Consider the following 22,430-nt stretch of genomic DNA (forward strand, 5'->3'; position numbering starts at 1 on the left):
TATCCAAGATAAATTAACAGAGACAAGTGTTGAGCAACTGTCGCCTTCATAGCATCCCAGCTGTAAGCAGTCCAACTGACGGTGTGTGGTGTCAATCCTGTAAAACTCGGAAAAAGGTATCAGCATTATTATTGTATTATTTTTCCTTGTAAACATAAACAATAATATTGTTTACCTTTCTGGAAACAGATTCTCACCGATAGGCAGCATTTATGAGAAAAATAATATTTCTCCTACTTAAGAATTTTCTTTCTTGTTTTAGTGAAATTGGTTTTAACCTCTCTCTCTTTTCCCCTTTCTCAGTTGAGTGAAACATCACGAGTTTAAACCAGTTTTTCATTGATAGGAAATATTTATAAAAATATTTCTCCCACTGAAAAAAAAAAAATCCTTGCAATTGAGATTTGTTTTAACCTTTTCTCTCTCTTTCTCTCACTTAGTTGAGTGACAAAGTTTCCACATCACTAGCCTACCTGTCTACACTGAGACCAACACTTAGACATTACAACACTTCACTATTGTTGTACAGTCACTGAAACGACACTTAGCTGTTCAACCACATAGGCTTACACCCCACACAGATCTGTGTCAGTCTCTTCACCCCAGCGTGCCAACATGCCGTGGACGACAAACCCCACCGACGTGGACGCCTGGCTCAGAGGCATTACGGACTGCCTCACACCAAAGACAATTGAACTGTTATTATTTTTAATAATAATCATAATTCTGAGAAGATTCCTGACACATGATTCAAGCCAGAATCAAAACCACAACCACGTGGAACTAACCAAGATTATCTGTTCCCTAAGCAATGCCTTCACAGCCCAGCTGACACTAAGCGACAAGCACATCACCCACCTTCGGGAGGAGCTGACACGTGCCCAGAGCCGCATGGACAAGCTGGAAGTGAAAGTCCAGGACGACTTCAAGCGTCAGACCACTGAGTTCCTGAGGGAGCTGATGCACACCCAACGCTGCACAGACCAGCTCAAAGCGAAAGCTCAAGTGCCTGACGAAGTGGAGCAAGAAACAAAGAAACAAGTTGACAAGCTCCAAGAAGCCCTTGCAGCCACTGAAAGTGACAAACAAGAATTAAAGACTGTCCAGAAACACCTGGTAAACCAACTCCAGTCTGCTGAACATCAGCTAGAGAAAGCTAAAGCTGACATTGAAGATAAGAACTCTGAAATTAATGCTCTGAAAGACCACCTGGAAAGGTGCAATGCTGAAATCAACCATCTGACCCAACAGCGAGATGACGTCAACGACGAGCTCTACGCGGTCAGAGATGAACTCCAGCACATTTTCCAACAGAAACCAGAGCCAAGAAGGGAGAGACCTCCCTCAGCATCACCACTGCCGAGCAGGACAGAGTCCTCCATCCAAGAACTGCCATACAGTGAAAGAAGTGAATGGCCACAACCCAAAACGTCACAGGCCTTCACCACAGAACCGTTCACTGCCAACAAGCAACGAGAGCTCATCCAGGCAGACTCCAGAGCTGCACCGGCGATGACCTTTAAAGATCTCAACAAGCTGGTTAAGAATATCACTCCGTTCAACCCGAACTCCACGGAATGCCCGGACATCCAGTCCTACATCCGAGATATCAACTTCCACCTAGAGGTGAGACCTCATGTGACTGACAGAGACAGGTTCTACCTCCTCAGATCGACATCCAGTTCAGAGGTACGAAGCTTCCTAGACCGACAACCTGCTCATGTCAAGTCAAACTACCAACTGCTATGTAAGACACTGATAAAAGAATTCATAGGCCCAGAGTCAGAACACGGTGTGTTAATCGCCTTGGAAACCAAACAAGGTCGACACGAGACTCCCCAAGCATACTACCACCGTTTTCGACAAGCCTTCTTTGGTGCACATAACTCACCTGAACAAGAAGAGGATGTGAACTTCAAAAACCTCTTTCTGAGAAACCTGCACCCCGGATTAAGTCATCATCTTGGTCTCGAGGCCTGCGCAGACACAATGACAATTCAACAGTTACGTGACCTGACGCACAAGGCCCACATCAAACAGAAGATGTCCTCAAAGAAAGGTTTGAAAACATCCACAGTTTCAAACTCCTTCAGCCAAGACACAAGCCTTGCACTGGAAGACAACCAGTGGCATGACAACACCACAGTTCTTCGTAAGAAGCACAGAGAACGTGATTCCCATGCTGATGACAGATACCACACCAACCACATGGAAAAGCCATGGGACCAGCCACGCTTCTCAGGAAACCCACCTCGGCACAACTCAGTTAAGCACAGCACTGAGTATGCCCAAGAACAAGACAGTTTACCCTCAGAAGTAGGGCTGTACTCAACCAAAGAAAATCTTGGTCGACTGAAGTCCTGAAATTTTCGACTAAAAATCGACTAAAATCGACTAAAAATGACGTTAGAAAAAAAAAACGTTAAATTAATTAGATGCGCACTGTGCGCAGTACTTGGTAGCCTTGTTGTCCGCCTAAATGAATTATAAATAAACATAAACAACTAGTAGGCTATTTGCAGTATATTAAATCGTTTTTGACCTTATTATTTTGCACTGAAATGAGTCTGACACTTGAGTCTGTCAGCTCTGACAGCGCTGCATCACGTGCACCTGCGCAATATCATAGCTTATGATTTCCGAAAATAGTACTATGTTGTCAACTAGTGATATCATCACAATATGCAACATAAGGAATATGCAACATAATTTAGACAATTATTTTTGTCATATGTTATAATAATAAGTTATAACTGTCAGACACTATCATTTCACCGTGCATGTCCTCGCACCGAGCGAGGCTGAACATGAGCTCAGCTTCGCAGCTGAGACACGAATAGACTATTAACTTAAAGCTTTTACTCTTAATAAACACAAAAGGCACGTCCACTTTAATAAAAAAAAAAAAAGAATATTTATTAAACAAACCAGATCAAGAGCAGAAACGAAATAAAGTGCATAACTGAAAAATAGGCTCAAAACTAACACAACCAACAGCACAGCGCAATTGCGCATTAGGCTCCAAATAAAAAATAAAAAAGTTAGGTTATCACACTAAAACATTGAAATATGCAAATTCTGATATGTTCATAGCCTACTCAAAACAGACAGGGCAAGCTAACGCAGACAAGTGAGCTTACCACTTTTAGATGATATGTCATGTTTGTCGTCAAGCTGTGGAAAACTGTTGCTTGCAAACTTTGCATTCGACCTTTTTCCTGTTATCAATTTTAACAAAATGCTGCCACACTGTCGATTTCTTTGTTGTTGACATGTTAGAAGAGGACTGACTATTAAACGCTCTCACAATTAAATAAATAATATTCAGCATCAAACCTTCTACGCTCGACGCTCTCTCTTGGGTTGGACTAATCCAAAAAAGGTGAAAACAAGGGGGGTGTTCTGAAGACAGACTGTTACAGCGAAACAAGGGTACTCTGAAAACACCCCCATTAGCAGTTAGTGCTTTCCACCTGATGAAATGAGCGCGCCTCAGCGCGGCAAAACTGATGAAATAAACACGGCAGAAAATCGACCAATCAGAATTTTGGTCGAACCAGAACGTATCGACCAACTAATCGACTAATCGACTAGGAAAGTACAGCCCTACTCAGAAGATATGGAGCAACTAATGAGGCGACTGGAAGTGTTCTTAGAAAACAGGCTGAACACGGAAGACCACTGATTCATCTGATGCACCTTCATAATGAAGATGACAACCACTTGTTCTACAACAACACAGAACAGAGTGGTCTCTCACAGTCAACCACTGACAAACACCCAGAGGTACCAGAAAACACCATCCTGGCTACCCATCACTCATAAAGAAACCACCAAACGAGCTCCAAACTCAAGAACCATATGTGTGCTACAGAAACAACAGTAAGCCCAGAACGTCAGAAAGTCTGTCACAACCAAAAGGTATCATCGGAGGAATGCAACAACGGAGACCAAGTTTTGCACCACAGCTTCATCCAGCCATGCCAAACTGCCTCCCAATGTCTGCCAGAGAACTTCCTGCCTTACTGGTTTGACTCCCAGCAGATCACAGAAGATCCCTTTTCCAAGGCAAAGAGGCAACAAGCTCATCAAAGCTAAGCCATCAAGCAAAGGGGGGAGCAAAACAGACTGAAACAGATCTGACCATACATACATACATGCATACATCCCTAATACATACATACATACACTACACAACATCCCTAACATACTCACTAACATACAGAAGTTAACTGCCTCTACTGTGCAAAACATTCAACAAACATGTTTTCCCCCACAGGTAGAAACTAACTTCAGAAACTAGCTTAACAACTTAGCTACACTTACCATAGGAAACATGGCAACTAACTACTCATCCAACAAGTACACCTGAGAACACCTATCATTACATCATGATCCCTGACACCTTAGCTGTGCAACAGTAGTTACAATTCATATCAGGAGGAACACTCAACTGCTTTGTTTTGTTTTACCTCTTCCTTCCTTCCTTTTCTTCTTTTATTAGGTAAAATGCCTGTCCGCCCCATAAGGGTCAAGGTCACAATAATAGGATTGACACACCACGCCTAATATTTGTAAGTCACCTCAAAACGAATGTGAGCCAGAGAACTCCCTGCATCATTCGAATCACAAATTGAAAGGTAAATTGGTCTAAACCTAGAACAATTTAGAAGAGAATAAAACAAACAAATCAAATTTAGTCACAAAATTAATTAATCACCGTCCCAAAACAAATTAGGATAACGTCCTAAAATTGAACTAAACTTTAGTCAACGTGATTAACTATATTGAGAGAGTGAACCTGTTTATGCCTAGGTAATCTAATGCCCTGCACCAGTAAAGTGACCAGTCATGGAGGTGTTGTCTTGTTGTTTGCTGTTTGTGTTTGCTTCCTCTACCCATTTCTCCAGCGTTCACCGATGTCTTCTACTCAACACATCGTCGACCGAAGGGGGGATATGTAACGACAATGAGAAGAAATCAACCACAGACTAATTTTCTTCCAGAAAATTAATTCAAACTCTCTACTTCCTGCCGAACAAAACAGAAGATTGGTTCAGAACGTCAAATGATCCTCATCACTCTGGCTATTTAAAAGAGCCTCCCCCAACACTAACTAAATAACTGGTCAATGGCTAGCTTTGTGGCCAACTACGGACTGGTTAAGATAAAGACAGTGTCCTCACAGTCCAGAGCCATAAGTCACCCATCCTGGCGCCACAGAGTCTGCAAAAGACCCTTCTAATGACCAAACCAACGAAAACCCCCAACTAAGAACTTTTATGAGCCCAGCTAAAGGAAGAACTTGTCAATATGAGGGGGTTTTTAAAAGACAAATTGGTTCAGAAATGACACCACAGCATTCCTGACCCCTCCTCCTTAAGACCTCTGAACAGAACAAACAGTGTTCTGTCTCTTCAAACCAGAGAACTGATTCTTACCAATAAACTACATAAAATCATTTAAGAACAATTCTCAATGGACTTACAATCAAACAATCACGCAACTACATAATCCTGTGTGTTTCCACCACTTATATGCATATTCTAATAAGATATGCTTTAATCCCATATAATTCATGTAATTGTTATAATTATTAGGTGTGTGAATGACAGTGTGTACTGTTTCATATCAATGCTATCTTACGAACACAACTAGCAAGATGGCTTGAATGATATCGGTGTAATATGTTTTGATCTTCTTTTAATTAGAAATCATGTCTAAACTGTGGCCTCTGTCCTCTCTGCTTAAAAGTTAGAGAACACACCAACACTCCAGATTTACGATGAGACAAAGCCAGTGTCTAATTGGTCCGCTCTCTTCAGGAGGGGGGACAAACTTTTAGTTAAAACAACCCAAAAACTAAGCTCGCTCTCTCGCTGCTCTCGAAGCTCTCTCGCTGCTCTCAAAGCTCTAAGCTCTCTAAGTTCCGGCAGACTAGTACCATGTAACAAACGAGCAGAAATAACCCAAATCAAGATCTGTAGAACATGGGTTAAACAGTTTCATTCAAGCCGTCTTACTACTCTCGTCTAAGTCTTCTTTTCTTTTCTAAGTCTTCCTTTATTTTCCGATTGAAAGTCTCGGTTTTAAGTTAAGTTTTGCTGCAAAGTTTCGTTCCACGATTCGCGGCTGCAACGCACGCTTTCAACTTCAAAGACTCATTCAACCATCAGCAACCGCCAGCCACACGTGACTGGTTCTCGCCCCATCTATCCATGCACAAGGAGACCACAGCCGACGAACGAACCCGGGGGAACCCTCTGTTATGCAACGAAGGGAATTCCCAAAAAGGAACGAGAAGACAAGCAAGTAACCTCCAGACTGAAAGCTAAACTGGTGTATTTATATAACTTTAATAACCTGCCTAAAACGATAGAAGGGTTAAATTAATGTTTGATGGTTCGTTCAGGTCATGTCTAAGTGCATTATGGAATCGTGAGATTTCATCCTTTCACTCTTAAACCCACTCTTTCCTCACTCTCTTCCTTTCTGCAACTCGTATGAATATGTGTGTGTGTGTGTGTGCGTGTGTGTGTGTTTGTGTTAGACATTAGCTGTACGTGTTAGTATATAATCAATAAAGTATTGTTTGTATTTGAAAAGAGATTGCTTGTGTATGTGCTTATCAAATTTTATTGTCTTGAACTTCGATCAAAAGTTACCTATGCTGTTACCCTATTTCTTAATTTACTGTTAGGGGGTTATTCTTTCTTGGCCAGGAAGATATTATATTTCCTAGAGTTAATAATTGTTTATGCTTTCTGTTCATTGGATGAACTGTAAATTATCATATTATTGATTCTGTTACAGTAAATAATTGAAAATAATTAAATTATTAATTATTGATCATAATTCGTTATGAATAATAATTAATAATATTTATACGTGGGCGTATAAACGCTACAACCTTAATATTCTTAAGACAAAGGAACTGGTCTTTAGCACATTAAAAACACAGATCCATGCTTCTAGCATCATCATTAATGGAGAGATAGTAGAGAGAGTAGAGCATTTTAAATATCTTGGCATTATTTTGGATCAAAATCTCGATTTCAATCAGCACACTCTAGGGGTTTACAAACGCTGTCAACAAAGACTGACAGCTATTCGTAAACTTAGGCACTTGTCTGTTCAGCCACGTCTTCTTTTGCTTTTGTATCGCAGTATTATCGAGCCAGTTCTTACTTATGGTGCCATTTGTTTTTTCCATATGCTTACAGTTATCAATAGGAACAAATTCTTAAAGATAACTCATTTAGCAAGTAAAATTATTGGCATCACTACCCCTTCTCTATCGGATATTGTCTCAACACTCATATTGCGAAAGGCACAAAAAATCTTAAATGATTCAGAACACCCACTTTATAAATATTTTATCCTTTTGCCTTCTGGCCGTAGGTATAGGTTACCGATGTGTAGAAAGGCCAAGTTTAGTAAGAGTTTTGTTCCTGTATCTACACGAGCTCTAAATACGGTACATAGGTAATGGGCCATTGATGTGTCAGGTATGCTCACTCTCACTTTTTTTTTTTTTTTTTTTTGATTATGTTGTTAATATGTTATGTGTGTTTGTATTTGTATTATGTACGCACCTATGGTGGAAACCAATTTCCTCTTGAGGACAAATAAAAGGAATAATAATAATAAAATAATAAAGGAACAGGCTCTACCGTTTGAAAGTTATTAAACATTATTAATTGGATTGGTTGAATTCCAATGTGGAATGCGGTCTGTTATTTCTTGATATCAGACCGCTGCGAAGCACTAACGGCACCAGGATTTTGATTGTAGGTGGGCCTCCAGAAAACTGGATGGGCCAGTTAAAATAAGCCAAAAAATAAATAAATAAATAAAAACGGGTTCCCCTTCATCTCCGTTTCAGCGCTTTTCTGGACACTGAGGACAGTGACTCAGTAGCCTACCTGAATTTAATGCGTAAAAAAACACACAACTTAAACAGGATTTTTTTTTTGTTGCTTTTTTAATACAACTACAATTTCATTTAATTTATTGTTTAATAAAATTACAGGCCTATTATTTTTAGTTTATTAACAGCAACAACAGCTGTAAAGATGAAGTTGACGATCGCCATCTCCTTATGAACGCGCCTATAGAGAGAAATGCACATCATGGATTACATAATCAGAGAGTAGCCTTTCGTTTTAAATTGTTAAAAAGACATTTCAAGCTTTCTTAAGATATATTTCATGTCTGTGAGGCCTACGCTGAGTTTCGTTAAATTAGGATGAGATGCGCTCCCGTTCACGAGCAATGCAAGTGGCCGCGCGGGCGCCTGCATGATTAGGCCGATCGTCTGCTATATTTGCTGCTTATTTATTAAATACAGGCAATTGGTTGATAAAAAAATTATTAAAATTAAGATACAATTTATACAAAACGAAATTCACTTCAAAAAAGTCTTTCTACAAAACCAAACTTAATTAAGTGGTCAAAATCATGTCTGACCCGCTCCATGTCTCTCGATATTGCGCATCCTATCCTACTCGTGCGGTTCACTTTTCATAATCAACATAAAATAAAAAATAACATTATAATATTTTAACAAATATTAAACTAAATGAGCTTATTTAATGGCTACAACACGTATAGTAGACCTAGACTCTCTATTTGTACAAATTGCTGCACATTCTTTTTATTCAGAATTTTGCACACATAAGTTGAAAGGCATTTGTTTGTGCATGCATAGTAAAATATATCTGCAACATGTATCAAGTTCACTGATAATTATGCGCGCATTTATTAATTATTATCTTAATGAATAATGTAACAAGGACGAACCATATAAACTGCGTTGTTTGTTTAGAATGAAATGGATCGCAAATAGATCCGAATGAAGAAACGTACAAAACCACAGTAGAAAATGGGTCTCGAGTGTTCCTGCAGAGAGGGGGGTCTCGCTGCAGAATCGGATCAAGACGAAGCAGCGAAGTCACCTAACAACGGTTACACGGCTTATGCGCATTGCAGGTTGTGGAGAGACACTGGGAAGTTCGTTGAGTAAAAACAATAGGCTTCAGATATTCTATGTGGGGAAGGGGGATTGGTTTGTTAAACTGTTGATTGACGCCAATCGGACGTTCATGTTTTTTTCCATTTTTTTATTTGAAAGTTAGGCTAATAAACATGTTGCATTCGGCCTGATTATGTCATTTTTTAAGTTACATAGCCTTCCTCCAGTTTTCCTCAACTTGACTAATTAAGAGGCGATATTTGACCGGCATATCATCAAAATGTCCGGAAAACGAAACCATTTTTTTCTAGCGGAAACTCTGGCCTATATGTTAACTGAGTCAAAGTATTTGAGTCAAGACATTCAGGAATACCATTACCCCTACACCACACTGGCCACGCTCAGAGAGTAGTCTTTACAAACTGTACAAAACAAAGAAACTAAATGTAAAGCAGGTCATCGATTAGTGGAAAAATATCATTTTACATACTGTATCGACATAAACTTTCATAAATCAACCAAAAGTGACACAAAGTATATGTTAATACTACTTAGGCCTATGTGTATTCAGAGCCAGTGAGCAACGGATGTCGGGATATTCCTACATTCAGCCAGGTTTATTAAAGCCAACCAACCCCGTGACGTCACATGTTAGAATACTGCACAATGGCGGCGTCCTGGCCGCGAAAGATATAACGTTTTTTCTTTTTTTTCTTTTATATGTTTACATTTGTCATATATAATTCTTATATAATTGTTGATTATAGTGGAAATCCATCTTGTAAATCATGTAAACTTGATTGACTGCTTTAAGGTTATATTAAATTGAACATCTTTTGGTTTTGGACAATTAGTTGAACAAAACAAGAGATACGATGACATCAACATGTGTGAACAGGCATTTCAATCTTAAGTCTTTAACTTTTCAGATGGTCTTTATCAGGTTTGAATGAATTTGTGTGATTATAGTGTGAACGCAGCCTCTATACAGTAATAAGCATGTTCATCTTCCCTCAGGGTGGGCATTGTTTAATGAACTAGTGTGATTATAGTGTGAACTATAATAAGTCTCTATAACTCTATAATAAGCATGTTCATCTTCCTTCAGGGTGGGCATTGGCCAGAGTGAGCAGGGTCATTGGCAGCAGTGTGAGGAGGGCTTTACGGCCTGTGGCACTCAGGAGGAACAGGTTGGTGGACTTTAGAAGAAGAACCAGCTGAGTTTAGAAGAACTGAAGTCAATACTGGAATACAAATCTATGGGAAGAAATATGTGTCACTGGAAAATTAATTTAATGAATAATAATAGTAATAATAATATATCAGGCTTCCAAGCTGTACTGTAATTCTCTAGGAGAAAGCGGTGAGACAGCATTTAGCAGCAGGAGTCATAGTTGAGGCTCGAGGGAAATGCCTTGCTCAGTCACATTAGTTATTGTCCTCCTCAGGAGAAGAAAATAAACAGTAGTAGAGCGACTTTGGAGCGCTCACCCTGACCGGGATGTAGTGGCGCGGGCGTGCTGTTCAAAGGGCAACAACTCTGCCACTGTTTGCTCTAAACGCTGAACAATTCTCTTTTAATATAGTACAATACATACCATATTTACCAAACTATTATACTCAAGTAAACGTATAAACGTATTCCATATTAAATGTACTTAAGTATCAAAAGCAAAAGTGCTTATTCTGTCAGTACCTCAGTCCTTAATGAATTAATCTCTCAACATTATGTCAAAGTGGTGGATGATCCAGTTGTGCTGGCTGTGACAGTCGTATTAATAGATCAGCATCAAGTTCAACAGGCTAACATGCTAAATAAAAAGTAAAGCAACATAAAAATGCCTAAAACAACTGATCTGTCCAATACTGAATCGGTTCGGTGTATAACAAAATCGGTAACTTTACAATAAGGTTCCATTTATTAAACTCTAGTTAACTAGATCAGTTAACATTAACTATTAATAAACTGCACTTCTACAGCATTTATTTATCTTTATTAATGTTAATTTCACCATTTAGTAGCCTACATTATTTAAATGAAAAGTTGTATTTGTTAACATTAATTAGCTTAATGCACTGTGTGAAGTGACATAAAAATACAGGGTTAGAGTTAACTAAGATTAATAAATACAGTAACAAATGTATTGCTTGTGGTTCATGTTAGTTAGCCTAATACATTCACTAATGTAAACAAACCAAACCAAACCACATTTAACATCTCTTAAAATGAGAATTTTGTTTGTTACCTCAATAAATTTAGGGCCATTCTTGTTTTATTTGTGTACATTTTAATCATTAACATTAAAAACACTCTTTTTACGACTACAGTAACAATAAAGGGTAAAAAAAAACGGAATTTGCAAAAATTAAAACGGAAAAAACGGAATTTGGTAAAAAATAAAACGGATTTTATAGGGCCCTACTACGCTCTCTGAAAGGTAGGGGGCAGTGGAGGACTGGACAGATGATTGCAATTCACTACCCTCACCACTAGATGCCACTAAATCTTACACACTGAACTAGGCATGTGCCGGTATCAAATTTTCATGCTGCGATTAATTGATTGAGCTTTTATCACGGTATACGGTATTATCACGATATTTTAATTGCTCAAGAGAAACAGATGGATTGGGAGGGGATGTAGAAAAAAAACAACTTGCATCACAATAGGTGTAATTGTGATTGTCAAAACATTTGGTAACTAAACAGAATTTTACACAATTTTCACGATTTCAATTCAATTCTTGGGATTTGATTTCAATCTTGATTCAATATTGACTCTTTGGATAAATATTAGGTAGGCTACAGTAGATAGCCTAAATGTTAATATTTCTCTAGAAAAAATATATCTCACATAATGCTGTAAACATACAGAGAGCCCTGTCAGCTGGTATTATTAAAGGTTAAAAATTAAATTAAATATAATTTGGTTTTCATTATAATAACAATTATGACACAAGTAAAAATATATTACAAATGTAATATAGTGCACATATTTAGCAAAATACTCCTCTCTATAGCTATTTTTTCTAGTCAACTAATGTATTGGTCATTAAATGGCTTTCCTGAGGTAAATGTAACGTTCTGTGACATAATTGTTCACCTGCAGTTTTATTGACCTCTTTCCATGGTTGAAAAACACTGATTGATCGATATTATGTATGAGGCATTAATACCTTTCAGTAAGTTGTACTGTATCTTTAAATATGAGGTAACAGATGATCGGTTTACTTGAACTGAGGCGTTACAGCGATCGGTCACGTCACATTTACAAGCGCCAAAACGGTATTTATTGTCTGATTTTCGTAATAAAATGGACAGAACCTGAGAGCTGAGAATTATTTCATATGAAAAGTAACCTGCTCTGTCTAGTCTGTCGGTGTCAGTGTCCTCTTTGCTCCGCGATTTTTCTCTGCATGAGAAAATGGATGTGTGGCGCGAGAGCGTGTGAAAAGTGTAAATTGCGTGAGTCTCAAGCTGAATGCGTAGAGTTGACAGCCCTGCTTTTAGAAGGGGGATAAATCCTTTACTTTACTGCCTATGGATAAATCGTCGGCAGCGTTCCTCCTTCCGCCATGCTTCTTCTCCATGTGAGGATTGTTTACATTAGACTAGAGTGCGCGTGCACGCAGTGCTTCATGTGGGGATTGTTTACATCAGAGTGCGTACCTGTTTCGTGCAGCATATACGCAGTGTTTGTTTAAGCGGTTGATGGAAAATAAGCTAATGCGCATTCTATAAATATAAATTCTGATCTATTATTTTTCACGGTATTTTGAAGTGCCCACGATAACAATATCGTGCATATTCATTACCGCGATTTATCGCATTACCGAATACCGGCACATGTCTACACTGAACCTTCAAGAGGGGGGTCTGGGGGTCACCCCCCTGAACAATGTGGGCTTTAAACACTTCATCTCCTGCATTCTGGGGAATTTTTCTGCACCAATTCATTGAGGAAATGTCTCTATTTATATAAAAGAAAACACAAAATTCAGGTGACAATTCAAAAAATCAAACTATAGTGTAATATAGTGCTGTAAGGCTCTGTCTGCTCCCTGTCGTCACAGGCACCGCTGGAAAGCTCTCTCTCTTCACTGTACAATGCTGTCGGATCCAAATATGGTAATTTCCTTTTTATCAGCAGCCAATCGTGAAAGTGAAAGGGCTGAATGCGCGATCTCATTGGCTGATGATAAATCTTTAAAGCCCGTTTTCTCACAATGACTTTTCTCTCATTCTCCAGGTCCTAAATCTCCACTTCAGTCGCTCCGATATACACCAAACTCTCCAGTCTTGTACCTAGTTATATTATGAAGACATTTACAGAGGGATTTGTAAATATATTATTCCTAGCCTGATTTATATAACATTTTATTCCACAAAACATGGCGAAAATCATTTAAGGCTATTGACAGTATTTTCTGATTTACAGGATAACAAAAGTAGATATCCATAAATCCCTCTGTAATTTTTCCCATCTAATATGTGAACACAATGAAAAAATCATTTTTAACCTGGCTTTATCCAATACTCAGATTTCGTTTTTTAAATATATGCAAATTAGCGCATATTTAATTGGATATTGCCTAATTTGCATATTTAAACATTAAATTACAGAAAACTTGGGTAACACTTTATAATAACTGCACGCTATTAATAATTAAGCATTAGTAAACAGTTTAATTCATAATTTATAAAGCATTAATAGACATTAATAAGCAGTTTATAAATACGGCTATAAATGCTTTATTCTTGATTTATAAGCATATCTATAATGTGTTTAATAATTGTATTTTCATACTTTATTAATGATCAAATTATCATTTTTAAATGAAATATTGCATTATTTACAAACCATTTTTTTAGGTGTTGTCATCGATTAATAAGATCACTTAGAAAGTGTAAGTAAATTTAGTAGATTCAGGTAGTTATAAAGCATTTAATAGTGGTCAGTTCACTATGTGTGTGAGCTCATCTAAAGTGAGGACTAGTTATGCCTCGTAAAGCATTTATAAAGGAGATTTAAAGACTTATTGATCTTCTAAACAGAAAAAGGAAACAAACACACACAGTGATACAGAACATAAACATATTTAACAGCCTTTAAATCTCCTGTATAAATGCTTTACAAGGCATAACTAGTCCTCACTTTAGTTGAGCTCACAAACACAGTTAACTGACCACTACTAAATGCTTTATAACTAACTGAATTAACCCTGAATTACAGTAGAAATACATGTTAATAAAGCATTTATTAACACACTAAGTAACTATTACTATATGCCTGAATAATAATATGTATTTAAACAGTTTATTAATCATTTACTTGCACTTTCTAAGTGATCTTATGAACCACTGATAACTCCTAAACAACTCGTTTGTAAATAATGCTATACTTCATTTAGAAATGATAAATTGATCATAAATAAAGTATGAAAATACAATTATTAAACACCTTATAGATACGTTTATAAATCAAGAATAAAGCATTTATAGCTGCAGTGTTTCCCCTACCATTATATAAGGGGGGCGCCCCGCCCTCCTAACGGCTCCCCCCGCCCCCCTTGAAGTCAAGTAAATTTGATTTGATTTTCTTTTTAGCGCCAGATTACAATTTGTTATTTTATTAAAAAAAACTAAATAGCCCTTAAGTAATATGTTATTTATCTTATTTCCACGATGGCATGTCTTTTCTGTCTGTGTTTGCGCGTTTACAATTATCCCAATGAGTGCGCAAGCGCGCACACTCACACACAAACAAACACTTGCGTCAAATACAGATGAGCACTAGCGGACAGAGAGCGCGCGGCGGGAAATATGTCGCTGAACTGAAGATGGCAACACTCGCTCTACTGCGAGTAGCAGCCGGAGTAGCTCTCCTGCTCCAAGTCTACGCCCGTTTCACACATATTTCGTTTGCAGTGTGTGTGCGGTGAGTATTTTTTTCCGTACCCATGTTTACAGAGCTTTCACACTGCACGCGGATGCAGTCCGTCGATGATCGATCCGTTCCAGTTGCGGCGCGTATACAGCAGTGCAGCGATCGTTTCCGCACCGAGTCTACTTTTGCCGTTTATATACTGTCTATGATTTCTGCTGTGCTGCAAACGCTGAATTAAAGTGACAGCGCATGTTTCGTGGTCAAAATGAACACAGATTGACCTGAAAATGTAGTAATTTCACCATAAGTGCGATGAATTAAATAAAATTTAGTAATCTCACCATAAATTTATTTAATTTTTCACTTTAAGACCGGGGTAAAGCAAGGAAAACTACAATTTACCTCAACAAGGCGACATAATGACATTCGTGGAGGTTCTTTGTGACATGCAAGATTTATTGTATTAAAATTTAAATGCAAAAGATTTTTAATATAAATACATGGTTAAATATTTTACCACTTGCTTGAGCAACTTAATATATAATTATATAGAAGTAATGCATTGAATAATACATTGTTTAAATTGTGTTTAAACGTGAACGCACGTTCACAGCAATGCTGCGTCTGACAGGATTATTCTCTCCAATAAATGCATCATAGAAATAAAAACTTCTCACAAAAAAAGCCCATTTAAAATTTGTTTGTCATATAAATGTATTAACTAACATTAACGAACAATGAATGAGCAATATATTTGTTAGTATTTATAAATCTTTTTTTAGTTGTTAAAAATAAAACTATTTAAGCTCTGGTCCATTAATATTAACAAATACTTCTATAAATTTAACAAAGGTTATTTGCAAAAGTCAATTTTAAAAAGATTTAAATATGGTTTTTTATTTTTTTAAAGAGATATCTTATGTTAACATTTTTTTTTTAACATTTGTTTTATTTTAACTTTTACAAAGCATTACCCTCCCAGACAACCAATTAATGTGACACATAGATAGATAGATAGATAGTGTCTGTGTCAATTTTCCCCAACCAACCCCCCCCCCCCCCAAACCTGTAAACCTAGGGGAAACACTGAGCTGTATTTATAAACTGCTTATTAATGTCTATTAATGCTTTATAAATGACGAATTAACTGTTTACTAATGCTTAAATAATGATTAATAGCGTGCAGTTATTATAAAGTGTTACCAAAACTTGTAATACATTTTTCTCTCATCTTAAAGTAGGTAATCAACTGGGAAAGTTTCATGGTGATATCTGCTAGTTAAAGATTGTACCCTATTCACCTGTAGTGTCTCGCCTTAAATGTCTTATATATGTTCATTTCCCAGCATGAACAGAAGATAAGTGCTTCAGAGATCTCACACAGCTACAGCCGAACACTTCTGGTCATGACGGACAAAGAGAAGCCAGCCGAGGACAGAGTCCAGCAGGAGTCCAGCGTGGATCCTCATTACTCAGTAAGAGTCAGCACAGAACGCCTGTTCAATGGCTCATGTGGACCAGAAGCAGACCAGTATGACCACCAGCAGATCCTCATTATGCAGGACGACCCTACTGTCAGGAGAGCTGCTGCTTCTCTCTATGAGAAACGTCCAGCAGTGACCTCTGTCTACGCTCTTGATGAACACCAGAGACCCAGACTGGTCCACGGAGCCTCTGTGCCTCTGTCAGAGGACAGCCGACTGACGCTGGTAGGCCATGGTGAGAGAGACGGCTCTGGAGAGACGAGACTGGCAGGGTACACGGCTCGAGACGTGGCCAGAATCATTCAGCACACCTTCAGGACGGGCCACAGGATCAGAACGACCAGTGTGGTGGCCTGTGAGGTGGGGTCAGATGAAGAGTTTGCTGAAGCCCTGCTGAGGGAGCTCCGTGAGACGGCCCACATCGAGACCGAGCTGCACCTCAGGAGCGCTGTGCTCCAGGTCAGACACACAGGAGAGATCATCACCCAGGAGATCTCTGAGGAAGGGCTGCAGTGGAGACACAATGATGGCAGCAAGAAGGTGGTGGCAACCCTGGACAGGAACGGAGACGTCATTATCAGAAATGAGCCTGGCAGCAGAGGAGAGCAAGTCTTTACTCAGGAAAGGAACTTTCTAATGGACAAAAAAGGAGCAACAAGTAATCCTGAAGTTACCAACAAATACGGCTGGCCTGCTCAGCCACGCAGCTTTATTGACCAGAATGTGTTTGACAGTTTTACCGATGCTGAAACTGCTGATGCTGACAAAACTGCTCTTGAAGAACTTGAAGCTCTGTCCTGGGCCTTCTTTCATGCAGACCTGAAACCTCCACAAAGAGTAAACACAGCCAACCTGGACATACAGAATTATTTAATAGGGAAAAAAATGCAAGAAAATAACCAGCTGAAAGGCATTGAGTGGATAACGGATCAGCAGGAACTAAATAAAGTTCTTTCCGAGTGTTATGAGATTAAGACAGCAGGAGATGTCAGAAGTATCATCCGTCATTATGCAAAGGATGGAGATAATGTAGTCACACACCTGATGGTGAAAGACTGGATATACGTTGTTGATCCTGTAAGTCTGTATGTGTATCCAGTTGGAAAAAGGCTCGACCAAAATCAAAGAGATGATGTGGGAAGGAATAGAGTCAAGAAACTTATTGAGGGACAGACAGACAAAGTAAGTTACAGAGAGCTTCGAGATAAAATTGAAAAAACAACATATGCTGAATATGTGAGAGATATTTTTCTTGGTCAGCTACAAGAGCTCAGGCACGCCACATATTTCACTGCATCAGTTATAGCTGAATCTGCTCGAAACTTCCGGACATTTCCTCTGATTCTTATGGCCGTGGAAATGGTTGAAAACCCAAACACCAGAGAGATAGGAGAGAAGTTTCTTTATGAAGAGCATTCGATGGCAACAGGAGGTAGTTGGATTAACAAGCCCCTACGTGGATTTAGCGGCTCAGCAACACCTGTTTCCGGCAAAAACAATAAAATAAAAAAAGTCATAGGCAGAGAAGTCAAACTGTTTAAATTGTGGATAGATACAAAAGTTATGGATGCTGATAAGGTAGGCGAGATTGCAGGAGAGTTCCAGTTAGCTGAAGGTGATCCAGTTACAAATTACAACGATTTTAAAACCGTAATGAATAAACCCAGTGGAGCTTCATCATCAGGCCGATAAGGATCCCACACTGACGGCTACGCAATTGTCCAAGAGCTAAAGGTGGCATAGCAGACCTCCCATGGCCACACCATCAAGAAGAACACTCAGCCATGTCTAGTGCGACTCTTTAACCGGGGAAGATTTACTGCTTAATGGGTTTTTCTTTATTAATTTTCTTTATAATTTCATGATGTTTTTGTGAAGTCAGGCTGTGTGTGCACGTGTGTGCTGAGCAGAGAGAGAGGTATAGTTAGCTTAGAGGTAATGTCCACTAGCAGAGATGATCCAGTGATGAAGATGAAGATGTGTAGAGCAGCTCTTAGCGAGAGAAGGGATGTTTCAGCTGATGCAAATGCTCATATGTACATCACTAATGTACACACTGGGAAACAGCTCTTACTGTGGATAGAGGATAGAGCCATGTGAAAGCATGGGGTAAACTCCAGTGTTAAACACAAGCATTAGGTATACAACATGATTTTCTATACCTCTCTCTGTGATGTATATAAGCTTTACTGTACCACCTCAGAGAAACATAAAGGCGTGTGAGGAAGGAGGAAACATCGAGATGAGCGGGTGAGGAAGGAGAAACCCAGAGGAGCCGTTTACAGCTAGCATGATGGAGAATGAAGACCTCCTCTCATGTAGCCTTATATTCGTATATGCCTGTTTCTCTCTGTCTGACACATGACACATGTGTACATAATAAATCTTTTGGCAAAAGTAACTGGTGCAGCTTCCATGATTCAACACTAATGGGGGAAACACTGGGAAGTGTGTGTACAGGGATAATAGCTGTGCCGTTAGCTGATGTGCTAGCTCTGGAGATGTGTAAAGCCTGATACCGTTAGCTGATGTGCTAGCTCTGGAGATGTGTAAAGCCTGATACCGTTAGCTGATGTGCTAGCTCTGGAGATGTGTAAAGCCTGATGCCGTTAGCTGATGTGCTAGCTCTGGAGATTTGTAAAGCCTGATGCCGTTAGCTGATGTGCTAGCTCTGGAGATGTGTAAAGCCTGATGCCGTTAGCTGATGTGCTAGCTCTGGAGATGTGTAAAGCCTGATGCCGTTAGCTGATGTGCTAGCTCTGGAGATGTGTAAAGCCTGATACCGTTAGCTGATGTGCTAGCTCTGGAGATGTGTAAAGCCTGATGCCGTTAGCTGATGTGCTAGCTCTGGAGATGTGTAAAGCCTGATACCGTTAGCTGATGTGCTAGCTCTGGAGATGTGTAAAGCCTGATGCCGTTAGCTGATGTGCTAGCTCTGGAGATGTGTAAAGCCTGATACCGTTAGCTGATGTGCTAGCTCTGGAGATGTGTAAAGCCTGATGCCGTTAGCTGATGTGCTAGCTCTGGAGATGTGTAAAGCCTGATACCGTTAGCTGATGTGCTAGCTCTGGAGATGTGTAAAGCCTGATGCCGTTAGCTGATGTGCTAGCTCTGGAGATGTGTAAAGCCTGATACCGTTAGCTGATGTGCTAGCTCTGGAGATGTGTAAAGCCTGATGCCGTTAGCTGATGTGCTAGCTCTGGAGATGTGTAAAGCCTGATACCGTTAGCTGATGTGCTAGCTCTGGAGATGTGTAAAGCCTGATGCCGTTAGCTGATGTGCTAGCTCTGGAGATGTGTAAAGCCTGATACAGGGTTCCCACACCTTGGGTGACTTCAAATTCAAGGACCTTTCAAGGACTTTCCAGGTCCAATACCCTCAAATTCAAGGACTTAATGCGGGGACACATTTGTTGTGTCCAACAACAAACGATGAGGTACCATCGTAGTTTCATGCGCACGTGAACTTCATGGCAAGTACCTCATGCGGGAAACACTTAACATAACTCAGGGTTTTTCCTGGCTCAAAATGAGGCGGAGGTGGTCAAATCCTATTAATGTATTTTAATAATAAGATAATAAAAATGGTATTTTTTGTAGATCATCATATAGCCTATTGTGTTTCCCACATTGTTTTTGTGGGTAGAGCTTGGTACCTCTAGAGGGGTACGGGGGCATGCCCCCCGAAAGAAAATTTTGTACATTTTAGAGATAAATTCATTAATCTGGTGCACTTTGAGTCACCCAAATCCACTGTTAAAAATAGATAATCCACCCGCAAACCGCCTATATTCTTTGATTTAGATATCTGCATCTGATCATCACATTACAATTATTCAGATTCTCAGTGTTAAGCATGATAATATGGCAACATATCACACTGAAGTAGGCTGATTTAAAATGAACATTTATTTAAAATAAAAGTTCTTCTTTTGGCAAAATTACATAATTCCTTAATAGCCTAAACAGAGGCTTTACTCCCTTCAAACTTAAATTGTTTAATTTCATTGTTGTTTCAATCTTTCATTACATCACTGTTTGAATACACTACTTTTTTGTACCTTTTATAAAGGGCATTTTCCCCCTAATTTTATTAAATGTATGCTCCATCTTTCATTTCAAATTCTTAAATTTGATCAATATATTAAATTAAAATAATAAGACACTAGGCTGTTACCAATTCAATTAAATAATTTACATTGAAAAATAATAACTGTATTAAATTAGATTCCTTTAAATATTTTTGAATATAAAAATAAGGAATGTTGAAAAGAATGATACTTTATGAAACTAAACCGCCAGTAGGAGGCGGCAGGCGACCGTCTTAATGAGCGAGTCATCGAGTCATTCATTCAAACGATTCGTTCAAACGGCTGATTTATTCAGAATGAGGCAGTTTATGAATGGGTAATTGAATCTTTAACTCAACCGATTCGTTCAAAACGCTGAATCATTATGAAATCAGTCTCGGTTTCAAACAGCTCTCTGGTCGCGTGTAGCCTAGGCTATATATTGTTTCTTAACTATAATATGTTATAAATAACTGCGCGAGCCTCAACAGTGCTACATTGTTACCGTCAGTGCATTAGGTAGGACTATATTATTATCAACCATAGGCTATCAATCACCACTTACTTTAAATGAAATAAAACAGAATCATCCTCACGTTTTCGGTGATTCCCTAGTTATTTTTTATTGTCAAGAGACGGAGGCGGCCGCCTCATAATTCTCTATGCAGGAAAAACCCTGGTAACGTAACGCGTAAATGCGCTTAACTAGTGTAAATCAAGCAAGCTAGTATGCAAAGGCCATGAAGTGTTGGCGAAATAACACATTAGGGGACTGGAGTGAATATGGAATTATTTCCAGAAAACTTCTTGCACAAAATAAATTCAAGCACTTTCAAGCACCTGTCTCTATGTATGTTTATTTTCAAAAACTTTCCAGGGCCTTGAAAACATTTTTTCAGATTCACAAACTTTCAAGGATTTCAAGGACCCGTGGGAACCCTGCATTGCAATAAAGCTTAATGATAATTTCCTTTCACGAATGTTTGAAAGGTTTGTTCATATATCAGAGGTAAATGAAGATCTCTTTAATATCTCAGTGATGTTTCCTCACCTCAGGACACAGTTTGAGTCTCGTAGCTCGTCTCTGAGCCGCTGCTGTGAGTCTCCTATATTATTAAGTCTCAGATCAAGCTCTTTTAGAAACTGCAGAGCTTTTGAGTTAGTCAAAGACTGAGTTAGAGAAGAAACATCTGTAATGCCACAGCGATATAGACTAGAAAGACACAAACAGAGGAAGAGAGATTATCTTACAAACAAATCATGAATGTGAAGAATTTTACACAAATATAATGTGAACTCAGACTCACTGTGAGATATTGAGAATAAAGTGTTTTAGTTTAAAAAACCCAGAAAGTGCACTGCTATAAACAATGACACATAAGCCCTGCTGTCTTCAAATAAATAAACTTCAGTCACACTGTAATTGCTGTACAGTATAATGATACTAACTGTAGTTTCTCCAGCTTGAGTTGTGGGTTCATCAGTAGATCACTGAGGTTTTTCACTCCAGAGTCTCCTAGTTTATTCCCGCTCAGGTCCAGCTCTCTCAGGTGTGACGGGTTTGATTTCAGAGCTGAAGTCACATCAGAACAACCTTCATCTGTCATATCACAGCCTCTTAAACTACATTAGCAGAGAGAGAGAAGAAAATAAGACATAATGGGGGAAACACCGGGATGTGTGTGTACAGGGATAATAGCTGTGCTGTTAGCTGATGTGCTAGCTCTGGAGATGTGTAAAGCCTGATATAATCAGTGTAGGGAGTTTATCCTCCGTTGTCTGCTCTCGGCCCCAGCGCTGAACACTGGCGAGGACGGGCCTCAGTCTGCACAGCACTGCATTATCTCTGAGCTGGCATTACTACAGGCTCATCTGATGGGGAATGTGGGAAAGCTTCACTGTGTGGCCCTGAGGTGTCGGCAAACGCACAGACACATGATCTCACAGCGGTGACGGCTATGACTTTAGTGGAGGGGGTGAAGAACTGTGAAAAAGGAGAGTACGTTTGTTTGAAGA

At 39.1% G+C, this 22,430-nt stretch overlaps 2 protein-coding genes across 2 annotated transcripts in view; one reads left to right on the top strand and one right to left on the bottom strand.

The window, feature by feature from the left end:
- The window catches only part of LOC311097906 (uncharacterized protein), a gene marked incomplete at its 3' end in the record, with an annotated part of 32,333 nt that extends 14,296 nt beyond the window's left edge, over nt 1-18,037 (top strand). Inside the window, exons 3-4 of the mRNA XM_084137902.1 lie at nt 10,083-10,164; nt 16,208-18,037. Of these exons, the coding sequence (XP_083994028.1) occupies nt 10,083-10,164; nt 16,208-18,037 (1,912 nt within the window). The remainder of the gene's footprint in view (nt 1-10,082; nt 10,165-16,207) is intronic.
- A 3,375-nt stretch (nt 18,038-21,412) lies between these two features.
- LOC311091361 (ribonuclease inhibitor-like) lies at nt 21,413-22,033 on the bottom strand. The gene is made up of 2 exons (XM_084127286.1): nt 21,864-22,033; nt 21,413-21,627 (listed from the first exon to the last, which is right to left on the bottom strand). The coding sequence occupies exons 1-2, from the start codon at nt 22,019-22,021 to the stop codon at nt 21,462-21,464; spliced, it is 324 nt and encodes a 107-aa protein (XP_083983412.1). The 5' UTR covers nt 22,022-22,033; the 3' UTR covers nt 21,413-21,461.
- Nucleotides 22,034-22,430: the final 397 nt, after the last annotated feature.

The sequence above is a fragment of the Abramis brama genome (assembly GCF_963993115.1).
Source record: "Abramis brama genome assembly, chromosome: 1".
NCBI classification, from domain to species: Eukaryota; Metazoa; Chordata; class Actinopteri; order Cypriniformes; family Leuciscidae; genus Abramis; species Abramis brama.

Coding starts and splice junctions, on each gene's coding strand:
- LOC311091361 (XM_084127286.1), bottom strand. CDS start 22,021: ATGACAGATGAAGGTTGTTCTGATGTGACTTCAGCTCTGAAATCAAAC. Junction 21,628..21,863: donor CTCAAGCTGGAGAAACTACA/GTTAGTATCATT, acceptor GTGTCTTTCTAG/TCTATATCGCTGTGGCATTA.